At 36.7% G+C, this 25,382-nt stretch overlaps 2 protein-coding genes across 3 annotated transcripts in view; one reads left to right on the top strand and one right to left on the bottom strand.

Annotated features, from left to right (window-relative positions):
• Positions 1-19,367, bottom strand: part of LOC121374444 (alpha-1,2-mannosyltransferase ALG9-like) — a 40,044-nt gene extending 20,677 nt beyond the window's left edge. Inside the window, exons 1-7 of one of the 2 annotated variants that reach the window (XM_041501548.1) lie at positions 19,110-19,367; positions 15,248-15,386; positions 9,239-9,373; positions 7,065-7,135; positions 6,066-6,228; positions 3,837-3,898; positions 591-678 (exon numbers count right to left, since the gene is read on the bottom strand). In XM_041501548.1, the coding sequence (XP_041357482.1) occupies positions 591-678; positions 3,837-3,898; positions 6,066-6,228; positions 7,065-7,135; positions 9,239-9,373; positions 15,248-15,386; positions 19,110-19,177 (726 nt within the window). In that variant the 5' untranslated portion in view covers positions 19,178-19,367. The remainder of the gene's footprint in view (positions 1-590; positions 679-3,836; positions 3,899-6,065; positions 6,229-7,064; positions 7,136-9,238; positions 9,374-15,247; positions 15,387-19,109) is intronic. The other variant, XM_041501556.1, reaches the window with a different exon arrangement.
• Positions 19,368-20,935: 1,568 nt separating this feature from the next.
• LOC121374423 (propionyl-CoA carboxylase beta chain, mitochondrial-like) overlaps positions 20,936-25,382 on the top strand; it is a 95,437-nt gene continuing 90,990 nt past the window's right edge. Inside the window, exons 1-2 of the mRNA XM_041501528.1 lie at positions 20,936-21,186; positions 23,726-23,839. Coding sequence (XP_041357462.1) covers positions 20,980-21,186; positions 23,726-23,839 — 321 coding nt within the window. The 5' untranslated portion in view covers positions 20,936-20,979. The remainder of the gene's footprint in view (positions 21,187-23,725; positions 23,840-25,382) is intronic.

Below are 25,382 nucleotides of genomic sequence, written 5' to 3'. Positions count from 1 at the left end.
ATAATAAAGTAAATAACTGATCATGATAAAAATACCATCACACTCAAGACATTTTAATAACAATTAAGGATCACACAGATAATGAGAGAGGAAACCCAATGGGCTACTCTTTCCGATTAGTAGCAAGGGATCTCCTGTACATGCAACATCCAACAGACAGAACAGTACATACCATGGCTTTGTTATACCAGTTGTGGAGAACTGGCTGGAACCAGAAATAGCCCAACGGGGCCACCAACAGGGATCGATCCCAGACTGGCCGTGCATAGGAAAAGCACTTTACCACTGGGCTATGTCCCAGCCCTGAAGTAGTATAATTTCAAAACTAAGGGCTAATTAGCTAATTCTCAAATATTATATTACCTCAACGATTGGTGCACATCTCTGCACATTATGTTGATTAATATTTTATTTTTTTCATGATAAAACTAACTTGGTAAACAGACTGTCAAAATAGGCTGAAAATCTTCTCAACAGATTGCTCATTTTTACAGACACAAAACTAATGGGTTTTAAAGTGAATAATTTTAAATAACTTAAACAAAATTAAAAATCAAGATTAGTGTTTATTTTATGGTCCATTGTATTACCAGAAATGCTGCCAATCCAATTGCACACCACATGAGGAAAAACTTGAACTGTCGCTGTCTTACAACAATGTCAAAGGCGATAGGAATTCTGAAACCAATGTCACATGATTAAATGGGTTTGATATAGATAAACTGTAGCAATCAAAATACCATACCGGCGATGGTAAAATACCATACCGACGATGGTAAAATACCATACCGACGATGGTAAAATACGATGGTAAAATACCATACCGACCATGGTAAAATACCACACCGACCATGGTAAAATACCATACCGACCATGGTAAAATACCATACCGACCATGGTAAAATACCATACCGACGATGGTAAAAATGTTTTGGTTTAACGACATTACCAGAGGACATTTATTAATTAATCATCGGTTATTGGATATCAAACATTTGATAATTTTGGTACATAATCTTCCGTTAAAGTTTGTTTTGTTTAATGACACAATCAGAGTACATTGATTAATTAATCAAGGACTACTGGATAATTCTGACACATATTCCTCAAACGATGGAGAAATAGGCAAAGACAGGACAGCACATACCCAGACCTTTGATATATAAGCCATGGGTTTCTGATTTGAATGGGAAACACCCAGCGAATACAGGGGACAATATTTCGAAATCTGAGGGAACCGGAAGTCGGTTCACGTGGTTTTTACCTAGGTAACCAATTGTTTAGTTACGTGAATTATATTTGCGTAACCCGTGGGTTACCTGATCGGTTACCTCAAAATTACTTTTAAATTATATTTTAAATACATAGTTTTTAGCTCAAACATGAAGTTAAAACAAATACAAAAGAAAACATTTTACAAAAAAAAAAAAAATGTCTTTAATGCTTGCTAAAGTTAACAATATTATAAAAGAACTGAATATCAGCCCCAGTACTGAAACAAAATACAGGGGCGTAGCCAGACATTTTCTTAGCATTACGTATGCCAAAGGCGTTCCCGAGCGGGGTTATTCGGGGGGCTTCCCCCTGTGAAAAGTTTGAAACTCAGGACGGCTGTAGATGCAATATGAGCTCTATTTTTTCTTCTTTTTTTTGTAATCTTTTTTCGAGTCAATTTAAGAGGATATTTTATAGAACAATTACAGACAGCCTCTACCTATTCTGTATGTCTGTGTGAATAAACATCTTGTAATCGTGAAGTTTGCAAGTTTTAATTTCTGAACGTTTACAGGTCATGACGTAACCAGTTTGCGGTTCGCGTAAATTTAACTTTGCGTAACCGACACGCGAACAGAACGGCGGTTCGCGTGAAATATTGTGCCCTGGAATATGTCCACCGAGGGGTTTGAATCTATGATCAAGCACCCCAGGTGAGCACTCTGCCAACTGAGCTAAATTGCACCCCCTCCAAATCAGCAAATGCCAACTGAAGTTAAATTTAGCAGATAAATTTCATTATTACTTTGCCCGCAAGTTTAGGTGTGGTGTGATGGCCCTGAACTGGGCCTTCCCACAAAGATGGGACATGACGTGGTAAAGCGCTCGACCTGATGCGAGGTCGGTCTGGATCGACCCCAGTCGTCGGGGTCCATTGGGTTATTTCTCGTTACACTAGTGCACCACGACTGGTATATTAAAGGTTGTGGTATGTGCTATCCTGTCTATGGGATGGTGCATATAAATGATCCTTTGGTACTAAAATTACGAAATGTTTGACATCCAACAGCCGATCAAAAATCAATGTACTCTAGAGGTGTCGTTAAACAAAACAAAGTTTCTTTCCCACAAAAATATGACTGCAGTGTAGATAGCCAGCCCTCATCATCCAAGGCTGCATTGATGGCCGTCGTGTATATGGCCATTTCTGTGTTAAGTAACAAAGATGGTGGCCGCCATTACAGTAATGTTGTATTTATGAAATTCATCTTTGTTCGCAATATTTAGCACGATGTTTGTACTGTAATCGACTGGATATGATCGCATAAAGATCCTTGCAAAACACAGCATCCCGGCAGTACAAAGAAGGTGGTCGGCAGTTCAAATCAAAAGAGAAGTGGTCAGAGTGATTGGAAATTGTTAAAAAGGTCTTGTGTATTAACTACTTAAAATCACATGCATTTCTATTGATGACACTGGCCTGGTTTTCCTACAGAGGGTCACATATTACTGATCATTATTTGAGTCGACATGTAGCTTAAATCCTAAATAACACTAAATAAATAAAAAAAATGTAAAAGTATTCTGCAGAATTCAATGTGTTATCAACGATAAATGTATTCAGTGTTGCTGATAGTTGCATCTGCTCATATCAATCCATGTTTAATAAATAAAAAAAAAAGAACTTACAAAAATTAAACTTTAAAAAAACCCCAAAAACCCAATTCCTTTAATTTAATCAATTAAATTTTTTAAAGAATATTTATAGATATAACTATAAACCAAGTTTCATTGATGTAGGACTTAGTGAGAAATGGAGGTAAATACTAAGTTTTAACATTGACCTACATTTAAATGCAAACATTGATGCCATTGCTAGAAAGGTAATAACTATACCTTGTCTTTTAACTTGTAAAGGTGACAGAATAAAGGTTACACACCCCCATTAATTACTCCATGCAGTTCAATACAATTTCTATGTCAGAATATATTCTGTGAAAAATACAACACTGTCGAGAGGGTCATGTGACTACTAATTTTAAGGAGTGCTCTCAACTGACATGTACACTGTGTAAAAAATCAACATCGGTCGACCACAAATGTTTTCAATTAATAGCCCCTATGCCTGACCACCTTTTCGTGTTGCTGTTATACAGTTGTTATCAGTTAGTACTACATATAACAAGTTACTTCAAATTAATGGGTTATTTAAATACTACAGAGGTCAACCTACGTGTAATCATCAAAGAAAGATTTCAAAAAGCATATTAGAATTTTGTAGTATTTTTTTATGAGTAAATATTTCCTAAACCGGACTATATTTCTACAGTAAGCAACGACACAACGAATGGTAATGTGTTGCCTGAAGTAATGACTTTAGGTTAACTAATAATGACTTTAGGTTAACTAATAATGACTTTAGGTTAACTAATAATGACTTTAGATTAACTAATAATGACTTTAGGTTAACTAATAATGACTTTAGGTTAACTAATAATGACTTTAGGTTAACTAATAATGACTTTAGATTAACTAATAATGACTTTTGGTTAACTAATAATGACTTTAGATTAACTAATAATGACTTTAGGTTAACTAATAATGACTTTAGGTTAACTAACCCTAGAGCTGCTGCAAAGGGCCAACCAATAATCGTACTTGCGGCAATCGCAACAATAGCATACTGAAAAAAACAGAAGATGCAAAAAAAATTAAATTATTACAAAATAAACACTCTGTTTCAAGTCACACACATACCTGTAACATAGAAAAAACAAGGAAGCCACAATTTGGAATTTATGTAAGGAAATATTTGTCAAAAATCCTAAAAGTATTACTTTCAAATTGGTTTGTACCAAGGTACATGTACTACGTGTGGGCTTGTAGTCAAAATCATAGTGTTACGTCATTTCTCTCTCAAACGTTTGAGAGGGCCAAGTTTTTAACATGAACGAGACTGGAATTTTTAATCCAAACAAATAAAATATGTTATATATATTAACCCTATACAGTGAAACCTGTCTTAAGAGGGCACACAAAGGAGCAGGTAAAAGGAGGAACACTTAACACAATTGGCTGATGAATACAGGTGCAAATTTTACAGTCTGTAATTTTTATTTTTTACCGTCTTACTGCTAATTGATGGATGTGTGCTCCAGAGTTTTCTAAAAATCACTTTTTCTCGCCTTCTTCAGAAATAATAAAATGCAACTGAAAGTACTAATTTATCTGTTTAGAACTCATTGTCTCACAAGTTCATCTTCTCTTATCATTTAATTACTACTCAATGCAGAGTACTGTCCTAGTCGATTAATCTACCAATGTCAAGCTTACATTACCCAGAGGCAATTAAATGCATTGCATAGTCTCAATTACTTAATTGGTACGGATGTCGGACTGAATGGGAACTAGTAACCATGAACGTGTGAAGATCGGTTATTTGCTGCACCATATCGCATTTTGTTTAAAATAACACTTTTATAGAATTTACAGTGGCCGCTTAATACTGGGAATATTAGCGACTTGGGAGTGGTTTCATTCAAAATCTTTTGGTAGGGAGAAAGCGACTGCTTACAGCAGGAGACCGCTGATTACAGGTTGCCGCATGGTCAGGTTTGCCTGTATTGTTTTATAATTTTGACAGCTTTGTTTGTATGTATAATTTATATCTTTTGGTAGGGAGAAAGCGACTGCTTACAGCAGGAGACCGCTGATTACAGGTTGCTGCATGGTCAGGTTTGCCTATAATGTTTGATAATTTTGACAGCTTTGTTTGTATGTATAATTTATATCTTTTGGTAGGGAGAAAGCGACTGCTTACAGCAGGAGACCGCTGATTACAGGTTGCCGCATGGTCAGGTTTGCCTATAATGTTTGATAATTTTGACAGCTTTGTTTGTATGTATAATTTATATCTTTTGGTAGGGAGAAAGCGACTGCTTACAGCAGGAGACCGCCGATTACAGGTTGCCGCATGGTCAGGTTTGCCTGTATTGTTTGATGATTTTGACAGCTTTGTTTGTATGTATAATTTATATATTATGAGAAAGTCTGCCTGTATTGTTTTATAATTTTGACAGCTTTGTTTGTATGTATAATTTATATATTATGAGAAAGTCTGCGGGAAACTAGTTAATCACTCTCCATATTTTTTTTTACATCGCAGTCTGCTTCTCCAAACGAATATTATTTTCCAGTGTATTTTCCAGTGAAGCACGTCCCAACTTCCCTAAAAACCCACTTGCCATCCTTGTACAATTTCCAGCACACATGCCTGACAAGAGAATTAAAGTTATACGCTTCAAGAGTAGGCCTACAATTAGTGCCAGACACGGCTATTGTCTGTGAGCCTGTTGCATTATTTTATGGCACCAGTGTCGCTTCGAACTCTCAGACAATTAACACTTAATTATTATCTATGAATAGGTGTTCCTCACATTCTTCACCATTCATCCATGATTATGAACAATGCAAGTGGTCACTATTTTTGAAAGGTCACACAGAATTTGCCGTACAGCGAAGTAAAACTGGTAAAAATTAAGTTTTGGCTCACTTCCTAAGCCCTGCTATTACACTGTAAGAAATACAATTTACTCACATAGTTTTCCCAAAGTTATCAGGCTTATATAGCACATTAAAAAATAGAAAGATGATCATCAAGATGATTTTCACCAAGGTACAAAACCAGATTTGTATACAATAAAATAAAACTCCTCAATTTTCTGATGTAAGTCTCACCAAGGTATAATATTCCCCCCACCACCCTACCCCTCATAAATTACTGACATGGTTTTGACCAAGATACCAGGCTCCCATTGCCAGCAATACACTAAAAACCATAAATTACTGACATGGTTTTGACCAAGATACCAGGCTCCCATTGCCAGCATGGTCATGTACATGGAGAAACTGCTGGGCAGGAAGGCGGTACAGGAGATGAACATTCCCGTGCTGAACAGCAGGAAGCAGATGGTTAGACGTCCAACATTGTTTCCAAACTGTCGGCAGATTCCTCTGTAACACAAATATAGTTTTTAATTAATATTAACAAATTCAAATAGAACACAAAGAAAGGAAGAAAAGCAGAAAGAAGAAAGTAACCACCACGTGATCTGATAAGAATATCCATGGCTCATTGGACAGTTTTAGCCATTTGACTGGCTGTTGAGATGTTCGGATTAGTCTATGTGAATAGAAGGGAAAATATCATTGTTTAGAGGTCAGTGAAATAGCAAAAAAGTTAAAGGTTTGTTTTGTGTAACCATACCACTAGAGCACATTGATTAAATAATCATTGACTATTGGAAGAAGAAGAAATGTTTTATTTAACGACACACTCAACAAATTTTATTTATGGTTATATGGTGTTAGACATATGGTTAAGGACCACACAGATATTGAGAGGAAACCCGCTATCGCCACTTCATGGGCTACTCTTTTCAATTAGCAGCAAGGGATCTTTTATATGCACCATCCCACAGACAGGGTAGTACATACCATGGCCTTTGATATACCAGTTGTGGTGCACTGGCTGAAACGAGAAATAGCTCAATGGGCCCACCAACTGGGATCGATCCCAGACCGACCGTGCATCGAGCGAGTGCTTTACCACTGGGCTACATACCCCCCCCTCCCCGACTATTGGATGTCAAACATTTGGTGCTTCTGACACGTAGTCATCATTGGAAACCACTACATTTTTTCATTAGCAGCAAGGGATCTTTTATATACACTTTCCCACAGAGAGGAAAATACATACCATAGCCTTTGACCAGTTGTGGTGCACTGGTTGGAACAAGAAAAAATGCAAACATTTGAATGGATCCAGCTTGGTATATCAAATGTCTTACTTGTAGAAATATGCTTCACATACGGCTGACGCAAATCCCAGGATGCATCGCATTAAGTAGAATAAAATAATCTGAGGAGAGAGAAAACAGATACCATACTCACTGAATAAATTCAATCATCTTCAAACAATTAAAATAAATAAATTAAATACAAAAATTAAAAGCACATAAAAGATGTAAAATTATTTTAAAGTGTTGAAAGGCGAGATTTCAGAGGTGTATGTCGACAATATTTCACCTACTTACCCCACCACAAAGTTTTCAAACTTTAAATCTTTCACCTTTTTTTTTTTACATTACGTGTGTGTGTGTGTGTATATATATATATATCCTTATTGTCAAACACTGTAAATTTTCTGAACCAATTTGGACACGGACACACCAGTTGTTGAACACTGGCTGCAACCCATGCAATTAAGAAAATTACCACAGCAAAAAAAAATGCTGTAGAAAAATAATGCCCATTGCATTTTCCACAGCAGTTTTACTGTTAACAAGTTTGCAACTCTGTAAGTAAATGTGAATGATGAGTTTGTTATTTGTTTCGTTTGCCAATATGCTGTAACGTGCCGCAACAGTTAACATGCGAATGACACGTGCATGATCAAGAACAATGGGGCTGTAAGGGGATGACAATTTACATATACAGCGTAGTCAGTCCGCCAGTTCAATCTTTATCTTTTAATTATATTACATCAAAGTGGCAGAATATATTTAATGCGATATACAATTAAAATAATTAATAACGCATAATTTTTATTAGGAAATCTGTCATCAAGACTGAATGCCCTCCTTTCAAACCCAAGTAAATCGGTATAGTTTTTTCCTTTTGGATTAAGCCGCTCGGCACCAGAAAAGGATAGTACATTTTGTCAATATAAATTACAGAGAGAATTTTATTAAAGTATTGGAACAATCTCTCTTTATATATGTATATCTACAAATATCTCATCATCCGGCCAACGATAACACTTCAAATGACTACTTGGAGTGTATGTTGAAAAGTTTACTAAAAACAAGCATTATGAGAGTACTGCTAAAGCAATACGTGTCCCCTACCGAACACAACAATGGTTCGTATCTCCTAAATTTAAGGGACATACCTATGTGAAAAGTGGGTAAATCACCATGAAAGATAAACTTGATCAGTAACAATATGTGATAAAGAAATATACAAAATTTAATCTCAGTATCTTCAGGCATGGCAAAACAATAGTCCAGAAAACTAAATTTTAAATCCCCTAGGTTCAAGATCCATAACTCCGTCACAAATCTGTAATTTGCAATGAAAGTCAAACTTGCTCTGTAACAGGACATTATAAAGCTATACACAAAATTTCAGCTCAATATATCCAGGCCTTTTGAAAAAAGAAAGTCTTAAAAAAATATTTTCACATCTCCTAAGTTCAAAGGCCACAACCTCATCAAAAATGGATAAGTCACCATGAAAGTCAAACTTGATCTGTAACAGTACATGATAAAGCTATACAAAATATTACAGCTCAATATCTAAAGGCATTCCAAAAAAAAAAACCCATCTGGAAAACTATGTGTGGGACAGACGGACGTAGATAAAACCTATAGCCCCTCCGGATGGACCGGTAGGTGACTAAGAGACATCCATACTGCACCATAGCTACGGTTCAACAATGTACAAGCTTTCACCCCACCCCCTGCAATCCAGTGGTCTCTGGAATGCACTGTTCTGAACAGTCAAAAGAGTTCAATGAACTAGTTGGAACTTGTTGCTGGTAATTTACATGTATTTACGATCATGCCCAATGACGCCGAGATTTAGATACTTAATAATAACGGTGCAGTTACTGTTTTAATATTTACTTTCAATCTGTTTTCAGTTCACAAAATACATTTTAATTTTAACAATATGGAAAAATACATCTTGAAAAAACATCCACTATAGTCCACAGCAAAAAAAAAATCTGCGGACAATGAAAAACTCTACGGCAATCTTCATGGCATTGCTGATTGCCGAGTGCAATTGCAGGGGTTGGGCTGGCATGCGGGGAAATCTAATGGGCATACAAAAAATATAATGTTACAGTAATAAATATAAATTATGATTGCTATCCTAAACTTTGATAAGACTTGTTTAAATGATTACTGGACAAGTACGTGTACATAGCGTGTACAGTGTGCAATATTGAATTAATCACCTGGTTGTCGTTAAGAAGAGTTTTATACAAGTTAATTGGCAAGGAATGGATCCACAGATAGAAGTACGACCGGATCGCGTACATGGGAGAGTATTCCCATGTTTGAAAACCATTTCCAAACAGCATGAAATGCATCTGCAAAGAAAAAGAAAGGAAAGAAAAAAAAACGTCGAAGTAATCTGTGCTAATCATGATGACGTCATATTATAAATGGAGGTGACTTTAGTACTCTGATTTACTAAATATCAAATGAAAATTTTATTTTAGAAGTGTTATAGGATAAACAGAATTCACTACTCATGTTTTTTAATATGTAAAATATCAACCTCGTCTAATTGATTGGTATTTGTCTCTGCAGAGCCTCAACACATACCGATTAATATAGACTCGGTTGATATTTTCCAAATTAAGAAACACTCGTGATGAATCCTCTATATACACAAAATTTCTCTCTGGAAGCATTGCACAGAAAACTGTGTTCATGGGCCATACAGGTACCTATGTGAAAAAGAAAACTGTGTTCATGGGCCATACAGGTAACTATGTGAAACAGAAAACTGTGTTCATGGGCCATACAGGTAACTATGTGAAAAAGAAAACAGTGTTCATGGGCCATACAGGTAACTATGTGAAACAGAAAACTGTGTTCATGGGCCATACAGGTAACTATGTGAAACAGAAAACTGTGTTCATGGGCCATACAGGTAACTATGTGAAAAAGAAAACAGTGTTCATGGGCCATACAGGTACCTATGTGAAAAAGAAAACTGTGTTCATGGGCCATACAGGTACATATGTGAAAAAGAAAACTGTGTTCGTGGGCCATACAGGTACCTATGTGAAACAGAAAACTGTGTTCATGGGCCATACAGGTACCTATGTGAAACAGAAAACTGTGTTCATGGGCCATACAGGTAACTATGTGAAACAGAAAACTGTGTTCATGGGCCATACAGGTAACTATGTGAAACAGAAAACTGTGTTCATGGGCCATACAGGTAACTATGTGAAACAGAAAACTGTGTTCATGGGCCATACAGGTAACTATGTGAAACAGAAAACTGTGTTCATGGGCCATACAGGTAACTATGTGAAACAGAAAACTGTGTTCATGGGCCATACAGGTAACTATGTGAAACAGAAAACTGTGTTCATGGGCCATACAGGTACCTATGTGAAACAGAAAACTGTGTTCATGGGCCATACAGGTAACTATGTGAAACAGAAAACTGTGTTCATGGGCCATACAGGTACCTATGTGAAACAGAAAACTGTGTTCATGGGCCATACAGGTAACTATGTGAGACAGAAAACTGTGTTCATGGGCCATACAGGTAACTATGTGAAACAGAAAACAGTGTTCATGGGCCATACAGGTAACTATGTGAAACAGAAAACTGTGTTCATGGGCCATACAGGTAACTATGTGAAACAGAAAACTGTGTTCATGGGCCATACAGGTACCTATGTGAAAAAGAAAACTGTGTTCATGGGCCATACAGGTAACTATGTGAAACAGAAAACTGTGTTCATGGGCCATACAGGTAACTATGTGAAACAGAAAACTGTGTTCATGGGCCATACAGGTAACTATGTGACAGAAAACTGTGTTCATGGGCCATACAGGTACGTATGTGAAACAGAAAACAGTGTTCATGGGCCATACAGGTAACTATGTGAAACAGAAAACTGTGTTCATGGGCCATACAGGTACATATGTGAAAAAGAAAACTGTGTTCATGGGCCATACAGGTACGTATGTGAAAAAGAAAACTGTGTTCATGGGCCATACAGGTACGTATGTGAAACAGAAAACAGTGTTCATGGGCCATACAGGTAACTATGTGAAACAGAAAACTGTGTTCATGGGCCATACAGGTACATATGTGAAAAAGAAAACTGTGTTCATGGGCCATACAGGTACGTATGTGAAAAAGAAAACTGTGTTCATGGGCCATACAGGTACCTATGTGAAACAGAAAACAGTGTTCATGGGCCATACAGGTAACTATGTGAAACAGAAAACTGTGTTCATGGGCCATACAGGTAACTATGTGAAACAGAAAACAGTGTTCATGGGCCATACAGGTAACTATGTGAAACAGAAAACTGTGTTCATGGGCCATACAGGTACCTATGTGAAAAAGGGCTAAAGCCTCATGAATTTCAAATGATCTAAATTTAAGCAAAATAAAGCCATGCCCAAATGAGTAGTGCTAAAGCCATGGTAACAATCATTTTGTTAAATATTCCTGTCCTTTGAATACAATCAAGATAACACTAACTACATGTAAGATAACATCTACAAAATATTCACCAAATCATTTATAGACTGATGATCAAACGAAAGCATAGTGATAAATGTTTCAAAATACCGCCTAGTGAAAACCCCACGAAACACAAGTTGATGCAAGTGTTGTATTTTGAAGTGTAATCATTTGGTGAGATATGAGCTCTGGTATACACAATGTGTTGTATTTTGAAGTGTAATCATTTGGTGAGATATGAGCTCTGGTATACACAATGTGTTGTATTTTGAAGTGTAATCATTTAGTGAGATATGAGCTCTGGTATACACAATGTGTTGTATTTTGAAGTGTAATCATTTAGTGAGATATGAGCTCTGGTATACACAATGTGTTGTATTTTGAAGTGTAATCATTTGGTGAGATACGAGCTCTGGTATACACAATGTGTTGTATTTTGAAGTGTAATCATTTGGTGAGATATGAGCTCTGGTATACACAATGTGTTGTATTTTGAATGTTTAATCATTTGGTGAGATACGAGCTCTGGTATACACAATGTGTTGTATTTTGAATGTGTAATCATTTAGTGAGATATGAGCTCTGGTATACACAATGTGTTGTATTTTGAATGTTTAATCATTTGGTGAGATACGAGCTCTGGTATACACAATGTGTTGTATTTTAGATGTGTAATCATTTAGTGAGATATGAGCTCTGGTATACACAATGTATTGTATTTTGAATGTGTAATCATTTAGTGAGATATGAGCTCTGGTATACACAATGTGTTGTGAATGTTTATATTTGAGAGATACGAGCTCTGGTATACACAATGTGTTGTATTGTGGATGTGTAATCATTTAGTTAATCATTGTGGTATTTTGAGATATTTGAGCTCTGGTATACACAATGTATTGTATTTTGAAATCATTTAGTGAGATACGAGCTCTGGTATTGTATTGTGATGTGTAATCATTTAGTGAGATACTCTGGTATACACAATGTGTTGTATTTGGATGTGTAATTTAGTTGAGCTCTGGTAATCATTTGGTGAGATACGAGCTCTGGTATACACAATGTGTTGTATTGTGGATGTGTAATCATTTAGTGAGATACGAGCTCTGGTATACACAATGTGTTGTATTTTGGATGTGTAATCATTTAGTGAGATACGAGCTCTGGTATACACAATGTGTTGTATTTTGGATGTGTAATCATTTAGTGAGATACGAGCTCTGGTATACACAATGTGTTGTATTGTGGATGTGTAATCATTTAGTGAGATGAGCTCTGGTATACACAATGTGTTGTATTTTGAATGTTTAATCATTTGGTGAGATACGAGCTCTGGTATACACAATGTGTTGTATTTTGAATGTTTAATCATTTGGTGAGATAGGAGCTCTGGTATACACAATGTGTTGTATTTTGAATGTTTAATCATTTGGTGAGATACGAGCTCTGGTATACACAATGTGTTGTATTTTGGATGTGTAATCATTTGGTGAGATATGAGCTCTGGTACACACAATTCTCACACATTTCTCAACATCACAGTTGACAAACAGCACTAGCAATAAAATGTATGGTTTCAATTTTCATATAAATATATTTTGGTGTACTTTCTTTTGATAGTCAGTTTACTACACTTAAAAAATGACAGAAATACAGATTATTATACGAGCTTGTGTTGTACTGATATTACGAAATGAGTGACAGGATTTTTTTATTGCCCGAGCAGGAACGAGGGTAATACATCAATCCTGATACGAGTTTCGTACAATCACTACGATACATACGCAAGTGTAATATATTTTTTATTATTCATATTATTATTATACATTTTTTTATGAATAACAAGGGCCATCTCAAAATGTTTCAACCACAACTAGAAGGAGACAACGAAATGACGTCATATTTCACATGAACAGTCTGAGCTAGGATTGGAGAAGCAACGTCATGTTATGACGTCGTTTCCCAAAATTACGTCATTACACTTGTTATTACAAGTGTGCTTCGTATGATTATTATTAACCCGGTTATGTTGAACCATGTAGATAATAAAATAAAATATCAAATATCAATGTATTTCACGAAAATAAATTACTTAAATTTCGATTATATTCATTACCATTTAAAGCAATCCCATTGGTTCAGCCATTGCACGTTTGTCCATTTTTCGATGAACATAAAAGTAATGTTGTCAGGGATCATCATATTTGATGATGTTACTTTATATTAGTGTTTTATCTTATTGAAAATTATTGTTTAGGAACCCCAAGAAACAATTCAAAATAAAATCTGAATTTCAAATACTGTACATCAGAAAATGTTAGTGAGCATAACACATTAGTGAATTTAGCGAAGCCATACATGATGCTAAATTTAAAGAAACATAAAACAGACTGTTCCAAAAAAGTATGTGTGGGATTGTTTTGTAGGTGATTAACTGAACACACAACAATAGTTAGTTAGCATGCACGTTACTGCTAGTTTAATTGGTTGTAAGTTGCACAACGTCAAACATATCCAAAATATTCTTTCAACTGATCCTACAACGTTAACTCTTTTTTTTAATGTCGCCAATATGTCACTTATTTAGATTTCACCAAATTTTAAGATCGCTAATATTTTGTGATTTACAGTATTATTAGTAAGAATGTTTCAAATGTAATTTTAAAAACTGTCTTTTATTTCTTTTATGTTCATCGGGATATGACCCCCCCTCCCCCCCCAAAAAAAAACCCCATCATCGAAAAAAATATGTGCAAACAGCTTCTGCGATTCACAGTTTGTGGAAGATTTTTTTTGTTCATCCCCCAAAGAACATAAACCCCCACCCCCCAAAACAATAGTACTTTTAATAAAATTTGCCAACTGTTTTTGAAGTTTGGGAATTTGGTGAATGGTTTAGGTAGCTCTGACAAGACATACGGGTTCCCGAATTCAGTAAATGGTTTAGGTAGCTCTGACAAGACATACGGGTTCCCGAATTCGGTGAATGGTTTAGGTAGCTCTGACAAGACATACGGGTTCCCGAATTCGGTGAATGGTTTAGGTAGCTCTGACAAGACATACGGGTTCCCGAATTCAGTGAATGGTTTAGGTAGCTCTGACAAGACATACGGGTTCCCGAATTCAGTAAATGGTTTAGGTAGCTCTGACAAGACATACGGGTTCCCGAATTCAGTAAATGGTTTAGGTAGCTCTGACAAGACATACGGGTTCCCGAATTCGGTGAATGGTTTAGGTAGCTCTGACAAGACATACGGGTTCCCGAATTCAGTGAATGGTTTAGGTAGCTCTGACAAGACATACGGGTTCCCGAAATTCGGTGAATGGTTTAGGTAACTCTGACAAGACATACGGGTTCCTGAATTCAGTGAATGGTTTAGGTAGCTCTGACAAGACATACGGGTTCCCGAAATTCGGTGAATGGTTTAGGTAGCTCTGACAAGACATACGGGTTCCAGAAATTCGGTGAATGGTTTAGGTAGCTCTGACAAGACATACGGGTTCCCGAATTCAGTAAATGGTTTAGGTAGCTCTGACAAGACATACGGGTTCCAGAAATTCGGTGAATGGTTTAGGTAGCTCTGACAAGACATACGGGTTCCTGAATTCGGTGAATGGTTTAGGTACATGTAGCTCTGACAAGACATATGGGTTCCCGAATTCAGTGAATGGTTTAGGTAGCTCTGACAAGACATACGGGTTCCCAAATTCGGTGAATGGTTTAGGTAGCTCTGACAAAACATACGGGTTCCCAGTAGTTGTAGACTTCATCGCAGTCTGTTATGATGTTCCACCACGCCGCACACAACCTGGCCGACATGAGAATCTTGAACGCTGTGTAGTTGGGAATGGTGTATGGCTCACTGAACTCCTGCACACCAGGGCTGAATACAAATACAGAAAAAAAACTTTTTATTCTTGTTAATGACAATACAAAACTCTGGAAAGCACATTGGTGAATTAATCATTTGCTATTGGATATATATCAAACATTTAAGTCTGCCATTGATTTAAGATGTACAATTCTGAGGAAACACTGTACTGTACTAAAGAAGAGGACCACATACCAGTTGTAGGACCGAGGTCGGGATGAGAAAAAAAAGATTGCATCCCTCATAGGGGTTCAATTCTTTTTATTCAAAAACATATACAGTTGAACCCCATCGGTGCTCGAGAAAGTGTTTGACCCATCAGGTAGTTCGACCGAACCATTCGGTCAACATTGGATATTTCCGTAACAACAGATTTATTTTTCTTTCTATATTTATTTTATTAGTAGCCTACTACTGTAGCATTTACAATATCCAAATTAAACACACACATGTGTATGCTTTGTCAATAGGAGGACAGCCACTACTGAGGAAATCCTTTACTGAAGATTTTACACCCATCACCATAAAGTTTATTTCATCCCCCTTGCATCGCCACAAAGAGGACTGCCACCCAGACTAGTTTATATACTACAGCATGCACAGTTCTACCTTTATTCTCTTTGTGCTGCTTTTTTATGTTTTACTTCAGAAACAATACAAGTCAAGTTGCATATATTGGTTGTTCTAGCATTTGGTCTGCACCCCTGTATTAAAAATGAAATTTAACGGTACTTTGTAAAGAAACTTTTTTATTTATACTGGATTTCTTTTTTCAATTTTTTTTATTTGAGTTGGTATTGGTTTTAAAACTTAAGAACATGTTTTTATACGAATTTTAACTTTATTCATTATGAAGTTACGTGCCAATTCATCGGTTTCCTTTTGAAGCAATCGGACTACATACGGTGAGCACATGGTCATTATTCAACAAAGAACAATCTAGTTTTGATTTCTGGTTGTGCAGTTAAATTTCAATGTGATAATCGGAGGGCTAGTTGAATTTGAGATGGGCCGGTAAGATTTTTCTTGAACTGACCCTGCTGGCGACCATAGTTTTCATGTTCATTTTCAACCATGCAGTGCAGCATTTCTCTTGCCGTCGACACCATAAGATTTTAGGGGCACAACGGCAAATAAGCAGGGCACCAATGGCTATTGCAGTTGGTGTCATGGTGAAATTCGAACCCTGTATACACTAGTACCACAATACGCTGTAACACTAATAATGAATTAATCTCATAGTAATTCACCTAGGTGTGGCTATTACAAAATAATATGATATACATATATATAGCAGGGTTCGAACTTAACGGTCGGGCGACTGAAAACCCACAGTAAGGTTGCCCGCCTGGCGACCGATTTAAAAAAAAAAAAAAATTAAATCAATAATTAATAAATAAAAGTACAGCTATGTAGCCTACTTTGCACCATGAAAAAGTGTAGGTCTGCTTTTACATATAAAAATATGCCCAATATAAGAATAGGTGTAAGTTAAGTGGCATGTAAAATAGGGCACAAATTCATTTCGACAAGATTCAGCCCTGGTTATGTGTACACGTCATAGATCATATCCACTGAACATTATATTTTAGGGTTTTTTTTTTTTATTATTATTTCATTGAGATGGGGTGGGGGAAGTGGTTGTGTCGGTTATACCAGTGCTCAACATTTGGTGAACGCAAGCATCTTTGTTTGTTGGAAATTATATAATCAGGAATTATATAATCCTATTATTTAATTTAATATGAAGTGCTAAGCGATTTCGCAAACCTAACGTGTGTAGCTCGTGTTCTAACTTCTAACACGTGCATAGTTTGTGACCCATCACGTGCATATTTCAAAATAAATGTTTTCTCTTACAATCTGTTGCAATATTGTTGTTTTTTTAGAAAATTTTATTTGGGCAAGTGAAAATAGATCTGGGCAAGTGAAAGTGCTGTCACCACTTGCCCGGATGGCAACTCAAAAAAAAAGTTAAGCACAGACACTGATATAGTGCCATTCAAGAATTATGTAATGCTTTAAAGTCCATCAACGATAAATTACTCTCCTAATTTTAATTACCAACATATTTTCCTCCTATTTTGCCAAGACAGAAATCCTGGGAAAAGCATTACAATGACAGAGATTTTACATACCAGATTGTAACCATGTCATCTATATCAACTCCTAGGACAAAAAAACTTAATTTCTCAATGTTTGCCATTGTATTTTGTTTTTTTTATGGAACTCTTCAAAGGGGCGACAGCCTCTGAAGTATGTGATGTAATTCAGGGCTTCTAGATTATGGAAGCCCCACTCCCATGGCTAGTGATATTCAATCTTGGGATAGTCAATAACTAGGACTGAAATGCCTGACGCTTAGTGAAAAAACCCAAATTGTCAAATGTTGCAGTTATGTCTATTTTGTAAATATGAATATCCTGACCCCACTCCAACCCCCAATGTTAGTGTTTGTAAGCTCTATCTCCCTCTTTAGGTAACATATTTGATTATTACTATTATTTAGTGAAATTATATTAACTTAAAGTAAAGCATGACTATTTTTAACCATGGCTAGTAATTTTTTTTAATCACTAATCCCATGGCTAGTGGATTTTAAATTTTTTCTAGAAGCCCTGCATAATTAATGTGATGTCATCACGATTGCATTATATCATAATCAATGCATGTCATGATGTGTTAGATTACGTCCATCCTTCCATCCCACTGTTCAATAATTATGTAATGTTTTAAAGTCTGAACCACATTGTTAACAACTAATTACCGTTAAGATTTCCCCCACATTTTGTCCAGACAAAAATCTTGAAAAAAACTATTATAATGACCCAGATTTCACATATTAAATTGTAACCATGTCACCTACATCGACTTCGCTGAGATCTCCTGTAATTTTTGCTGACTACCATTTGCCTTTTTTTTTTTATGAACAATGCGACTAAATTAATATGACGTCATAATTGCTTTATACCATAACTCGATGGAACGAGTCATGTGCATATGCTATATTGTTACATATATACTGACTGTAGTATATATAACAAGATAACATATGTGCATGACTTGTTCTATCGAGTGGCACTGGTACTAACTAATCACCCATATACCAGGCCCATGGAAACACACACAAACGTGTCTTTATCCGTCTCTCCATATACATATATATAATTATATATATATATATATATATATACACACACACACAAATTATTAAATACAGTGTACCGGTACTTAATTTATTTCACTTGTGCTCGCTTTTAGGTTTTACCTAGTTAATATTATGTAAAACATTTGTAGGGTACCACTATTATTTATAAAAATAATAATGGGCACATCAAGTGTATGTGATTAAACGTAAATGTCTGATATGCAGTTATATGCATTCCCTTATGATTATCTTTGCATGACAAAGATGGTGGGGACATTTTGACCAAGGGACAGTGTAATAAATAGAAAGAACAAGAACAGGGGGGGGGGGGGGAAATGCCTTACATACAGTGGCAAAGGAAAGTTCTTCGAAAATGTTAACTTTATCGGCAATGATAACTGATTTGGTCCAAGAGAACCTTTATTATAGGCCCTTGTCCTGTTTAGCATTTCAGCCATTTGCTTTTAAAAAACGTTTAAGACAGGTCCAAGAGCCACAACTAAAACTGTTTCTTGTAAAACATAAAATAGTCCACAGACTCAAGTCAGAATGTTTCGAAAGTACAATATTACTGAATATACAGCAACCTTTCAATCTTATTTTCTTCATCTTTCTTGGATTTTGAATGCTGACGTCTTTTCATGGAGGCAGACATTTTGTTAATACCGCATAAAATTAATAATAATTTCAGTTTCAATATTAATCATCGTTTTTATCATATAAATTTAAATAAAGAATGAAACAGAATTGTATTTCAATATTTTAAAAATGCATAATTAGTTTTTATACTAGACGAATTGTCTCGAGTTCTTCAATGGACGAATCGTCTGCAACCCCATAAAACATGTTCAGGAGGGTGAGCGCTCGCAACTAGTATAACTGGTGCCTTGGTCTTCTATAACACATCCAGTTAAAGGGACATTCCTGAGTTTGGTGTAATTTTAAAGATGTTATCGACTAATAGAGATTTTTTAATGATTGTAATTACATATCAAATATATTTTTCTGCATAAAATATTAGTGGCTGTAAATTAAACGTGTTTCTGATCGTTCTAATATTTTTACTAGCTAGGTTAAATTTTATTTTATTTCCGAAAATATAATTTTGAAATTATTTGAAGACAAAATCCAGTTTGGGCTACTTACAAATATTAAGAGGACCAGAAACACATTGAATATACAGACATCGATATTCTAAACAAGAAAATATATTTAAGGAAAAATATCCGCCCGCCCCCCCCCCCCCCCTCCCGTAACCCTAACCCCTAGCCCTCACCTTCACCCTAACCTTAACTAAAAATAATAATAAGGGGGGGGGGGGGCGGATATTATACCCAAAAGGGTCAAAGATAAAGTTTGTTTTGTTTAACGACACCACTAGAGCACATTGTTTTATTAATCATCGGCTATTGGATGTCAAACATTTGGTAATTTTGACATAGAGAAAATCCATTACATTTTTTTCATTAGCAGCAAAAGATCTTTTAAACATGCACCATGTCACAGACAGGAAATAACATTTTAAAGCCTTTGATATACCAGTGGTGGTACACTGGTTATAACGAGAAAGAGCCTACTAACGGGTATCGATCATAGACCGACCGCGCATCAGGCGATCGCTTTACCACTGGGCTACTGAGGATGATTACAACTACTCGCACTTAACTGAGGCATCTTGTCAATCAATTTGTTTGTATTTTGTTCCAAACTGTAACTGTACGGTATCACTTCAAGTAGAATAAAATTTCCTAGATTTCGTTTATTTAATGTGTAACGGAGTCGGTAATAAGGGACACTAACAAAAGTTGACTTTTAAAATAATTCCAGAGTCACCTTGCACAAACATGTCACTGATCATAAATGGTAACATTTGAGCTTTCAAACAACCCATAAATATGTACTACGTATTCACTTCATTACTTCAAATGAAGTTGTGAAGTCGTGAATCCATTACTAGGACATTCTCTAATGACCAAAAATTACATGGGATAAATGTTTTTCTTATTTTAAATTTAGAAAAAACGAAGTGTAATCATGAATTGAAGTGTTATCTTATTTTCACATACATTTGTGTTATTTTGTACATTGTTAAAATATATAATAAATGATTAAGTTAGGGAAAAATATATACAGGACAAAAATTGTCTAATTTGACTAGTCACCTTTTTTTTTTTAACCCAGGTGTAGGCCTATCGATAGATTAGTATTTTTTTTAAAAATTCTTTATTCCTCACACAACCACGAACCCTAGTAGGTACAGTCAGCCACAGCAACCCCACAGAGAAATAAAATTGGGCTGATCGACATTTTCCATTCTATCCGAATACGATTTGTTTCACAACATCCGCATTTAAGTTCACAGACATGTCCTATCATAATGTCCATGCCGGTTTCTATAGAAACGATGACTGGCATAACCGTCATTTATGGGTTACAAACGGAATCGGTGTATCGAAAATGGCATCGTTGTTACGGTTTTCTCGAGGTTTCCTTCGAAGTCCATCACTTTCTCAGTATATAGTTGGCAATCATCAACGAAGATGGTCTGTAATTGTTGCCGGTAGTACTGAGCACACGATGGGCGTGAGAAAACGAATTTATGAAATGAGGGAGAAGGCACTTCTTGGTGGAGGGCAAAAGCGAATCGACAAACAGCACAAAAAGGTTACAAGTTAACCATATAGAGGTTCATTGTCAATGTCATAGTTGCCCTGACGAGTCGATATCTTTGCCCATGACAGGTGTGCGCTACAACAGCATGTTCTGAATGTGCACGTTAAAACATGACCTGACATGTCATAGTTGCAAGGGAAAGATATTCGTTATCCCCCCCCCCCCCCCCCCCCCCCCCACACACACACACTAAAATTCTCGTATTCGAAGTGACAAATATTTGACAATGAACTGACATTTCATATGAGGCCGCGGAGACGAAATGTCTGTTACTCAGTCTAATCCTAAAATAAGGGATATATATTTTACCGGCATAATGCTCACCCAGGGTATGCACTTGGGATTTATTTTGACTGGCCAATCGGCCAATTCACAGCAACACTTTGACTCGCCCGTACAACTTTTGAATGGCCTGTGACCGTATTTCGTTAAAAAAAAACCTTACTTAAATTGCACTTTAAAAACATGTTATCATATCATACAAACGATAAAAACATTAACAACACAAAAGAAGGAAACAGAACTTGTTTTAGTTTTATTACAAACTGTTGTAATTAAATTATAATTATTATGTTGTCACGGGACCCACACAAACATCTGGAATGTTTTACGAAGGATCGGTCTTGAAATGAATACGGTGCTTTTATGGCCGTGTGATGAGGAATTAAAAAAATACTAAGCTGACAGGTGTCTTATGTTGACATCGCAGTGACGATTGGGTATTTGGTATAGTAGACTCGGTATATTCCGTAAGAAACAAAAACATTCCAACACAATGTAACTTCGGAAAACCTCAGACTCGTAAACAAAATCTTTCTGCGAAACATAGCTTAGTGGAATGTGATGAGTTCTGATTGTAACTAAATGGAAAATAAAGACGGACATGGCCGAGGTGTTCCGATTGAACCGACGAATACATTTACGTGGTCGAGGTTAACCGGCTGAAGCATTCCGAATGGTTTTAGAATGCTTGATAGACTGGGGAAGTGGTTGCTATTATGTCCTGTTTGGTTGTGCAGATATTAATAGGAAACCAGTTGAAAACAATAAATAAAAAATAACTTTCTGATCTCTTACAAACATTAGTTATTTGCATTTTGATACATAATACAATATGCGGAAATGTTCGTTCGCCGGGCAGGTAACACGTGATACGGTTTTGTCTTGCCCGATGCTATTTTGACTTGCCATGGGCGATTGGGCGACCGTAAAGTGCACACACTGCTCACCTATAGTACCTCCCATCCTCCTATAGAAATGGGGTTGTTTTGGTAAATAGTTTCAGTTTGGTTTGACTTAAGAAAAAAAGTAAAAATGTTTTTGAAATAAAAAACAACCATTTTTGTGTGCAATTAAAAACCCCAAAGAAAGCGACGCTTACAGTGTTATGGCCTCCATTTTGGTTTTGTGGACTGGTGTAGTCTTGATACGAGATAACTATTTGATTAATTTCACTACAGAGGGAGCAACAAGAAAATGATCAAGAGTTGTCTCATATAACAAGACTATACCAGTCCATAAACCCAAAATAGTGACCATAACTCTGTAGCGTCATTTTCTTACTATGGTATGTATTACAGTTTAATTTATTTCTGAACCGAATATTATTTTAATTGGTCACAAAAATGGTTGTTTTTTGTTATTTCCAAAACACTTTTACTTTTCTTCTTATGTCAAACCAAACCAAAATTATTTACAAAAAACATTTTTATACAAGGATGGAACGGACTATACATGTACAGCAATTTTGGGCAAAGTACTACAAACATTAGCAAAGAAAGAAAGAAATGTTTTATTTAACAACAATCAACACATTTTATTTACGGTATATGGCGTCAGACATATGGTTAAGGACCACACAGCTATTGAGAGATAACCCACTGTTGCATCTTCATGGGCTACTCTTTTTGATTAGCAGCAAGAGATCTTTTATATGCACCATCCCACAGACAGGGTAGTGCATACCACGGCCTTTGATATACCAGTCGTGGTGCACAGGCTGGAACGAGAAATAGCCCAATGGGCCAACCGATGGGAATTGATCCTAGACTGACCGCGCATCAAGCAAATGGTTTACCAATGTGCACAAAAATTAGGATGATACCAAATACCCTGTTTCTACAAATGCTGATATTCTGAACAGAAAAATATCTTTAATATGTAATTTTAGTCATCAAAAAAGGATACTTAACTTTGACAAGTTTGTGTGACACCCAATAGCTGAAGTGTATTCATTCGTTCGTTCGTTCGTTCGTTCGTTCGTTCGTTTGTTCATTCATAAAGGATCTCTTCAATACTTGGACATAAACATGTAATGATAGCAAACTTGGGACAGTCTTGTTAAAAACCAAAATTGCCCCTCAACCGACAGCAGTAATTCTTATCCATTGGCAAAAAAGCCATCTGTAAAGGCCTGATGACACTTCATATTGGTCACAGGACCAGCAGTTGCCGTCGGGCCAGCATTATGCCTCAACCCTGTGCACATGTTGTATACCAATCTGACTGCTTTGTATGTTTTCTGTTTCAGGGAAAACTGACAGCCAGGGAACGGATACAGCTGCTGTGTGATGCCGATTCCTTTGTTGAATACGACATGTTCCTCGAACACAACTGTACAGACTTTGGGATGGAGAAGGAGAAGGTATTCACAACAAGACAACATTTCACAGCACCATGCTGCCATTCTCCATAGCTTTACTTTGGGGGCAGCACGTAGCCCAGTGGTGAAGTGCTCACCTGATGCAAGGTCGGTCTGGGATCGATCCCTGTCTGTGTGCCCATTGGGCTTTGTTATGTACATCAGTTGTGGAGCTCTGGCTGGAATGAGAAATAACCCAATAGGCCCATCGACTGGGATTGATCCTAGACTGACACCTGGCCTGGTGCTTATAAAACGTTTAGAGTCTAGACTCGAGACTCTAATAGAGTCTCAGACAGTTAACAACATGGCAATGCCATACAAATTGCATGCGTGTGACATCATTTGAGATTGAGTCTGGACTCTTTTTAAGTCCAGGCTTCTAGAATTTTTATAAAATCCACTAGCCATTGGATCAGTGATTTAAAAATTTTACTAGCCACAATTAAAAATTCACTAGCCCTACTTTACTAAATAATAGTAATAATCAAATATGTCACCTAAAGAGGGAGATAGAGCTTTAAACCACTAACAGTGGGTGTTTGGGGTGGGGACTGGATATTCATATTTTCAAAATAAGACGACAGCAACATTTGACTTATTTTTTTCACTAGCCATCGGGCATGGCAATAGTAGTTATTTACTAGCCCAACATTGAATATCACTAGCCACGGGAGTGGGGCTACCATAATCTATAAGCTCTGCTAGCTGTCGGGCATGGCAATAGTAGTTATTTACTAGCCCAACATTGAATATCACTAGCCATGGGAGTGGGGCTACCATAATCTATACGCTCTGCTAGCTGTCGGGCATGGCAATAGTAGTTATTTACTAGCCCAACATTGAATATCACTAGCCATGGGAGTGGGGCTACCATAATCTATACGCTCTGCTAGCTGTCGGGCATGGCAATAGTAGTTATTTACTAGCCCAACATTGAATATCACTAGCCATGGGAGTGGGGCTACCATAATCTATACGCTCTGCTAGCTGTCGGGCATGGCAGTAGTAGTTATTTACTAGCCCAACATTGAATATCACTAGCCATGGGAGTGGGGCTACCATAATCTATAAGCTCTGCTAGCCGTCGGGCATGGCAATAGTAGTTATTTACTAGCCCAACATTGAATATCACTAGCCATGGGAGTGGGGCTACCATAATCTATACGCTCTGCTAGCTGTCGGGCATGGCAATAGTAGTTATTTACTAGCCCAACATTGAATATCACTAGCCATGAGAGTGGGGCTACCATAATCTATACGCTCTGCTAGCTGTCGGGCATGGCAATAGTAGTTATTTACTAGCCCAACATTGAATATCACTAGCCATGGGAGTGGGGCTACCATAATCTATACGCTCTGCTAGCTGTCGGGCATGGCAATAGTAGTTATTTACTAGCCCAACATTGAATATCACTAGCCATGGGAGTGGGGCTACCATAATCTATACGCTCTGCTAGCTGTCGGGCATGGCAATAGTAGTTATTTACTAGCCCAACATTGAATATCACTAGCCATGGGAGTGGGGCTACCATAATCTATAAGC

Source organism: Gigantopelta aegis, chromosome 1 (genome assembly GCF_016097555.1).
Source record: "Gigantopelta aegis isolate Gae_Host chromosome 1, Gae_host_genome, whole genome shotgun sequence".
In the NCBI taxonomy this organism is placed as follows: Eukaryota; Metazoa; Mollusca; class Gastropoda; order Neomphalida; family Peltospiridae; genus Gigantopelta; species Gigantopelta aegis.
Note: the sequence above shows the minus strand (reverse complement) of the source record. Positions and strands in the feature narration are given on the sequence as shown.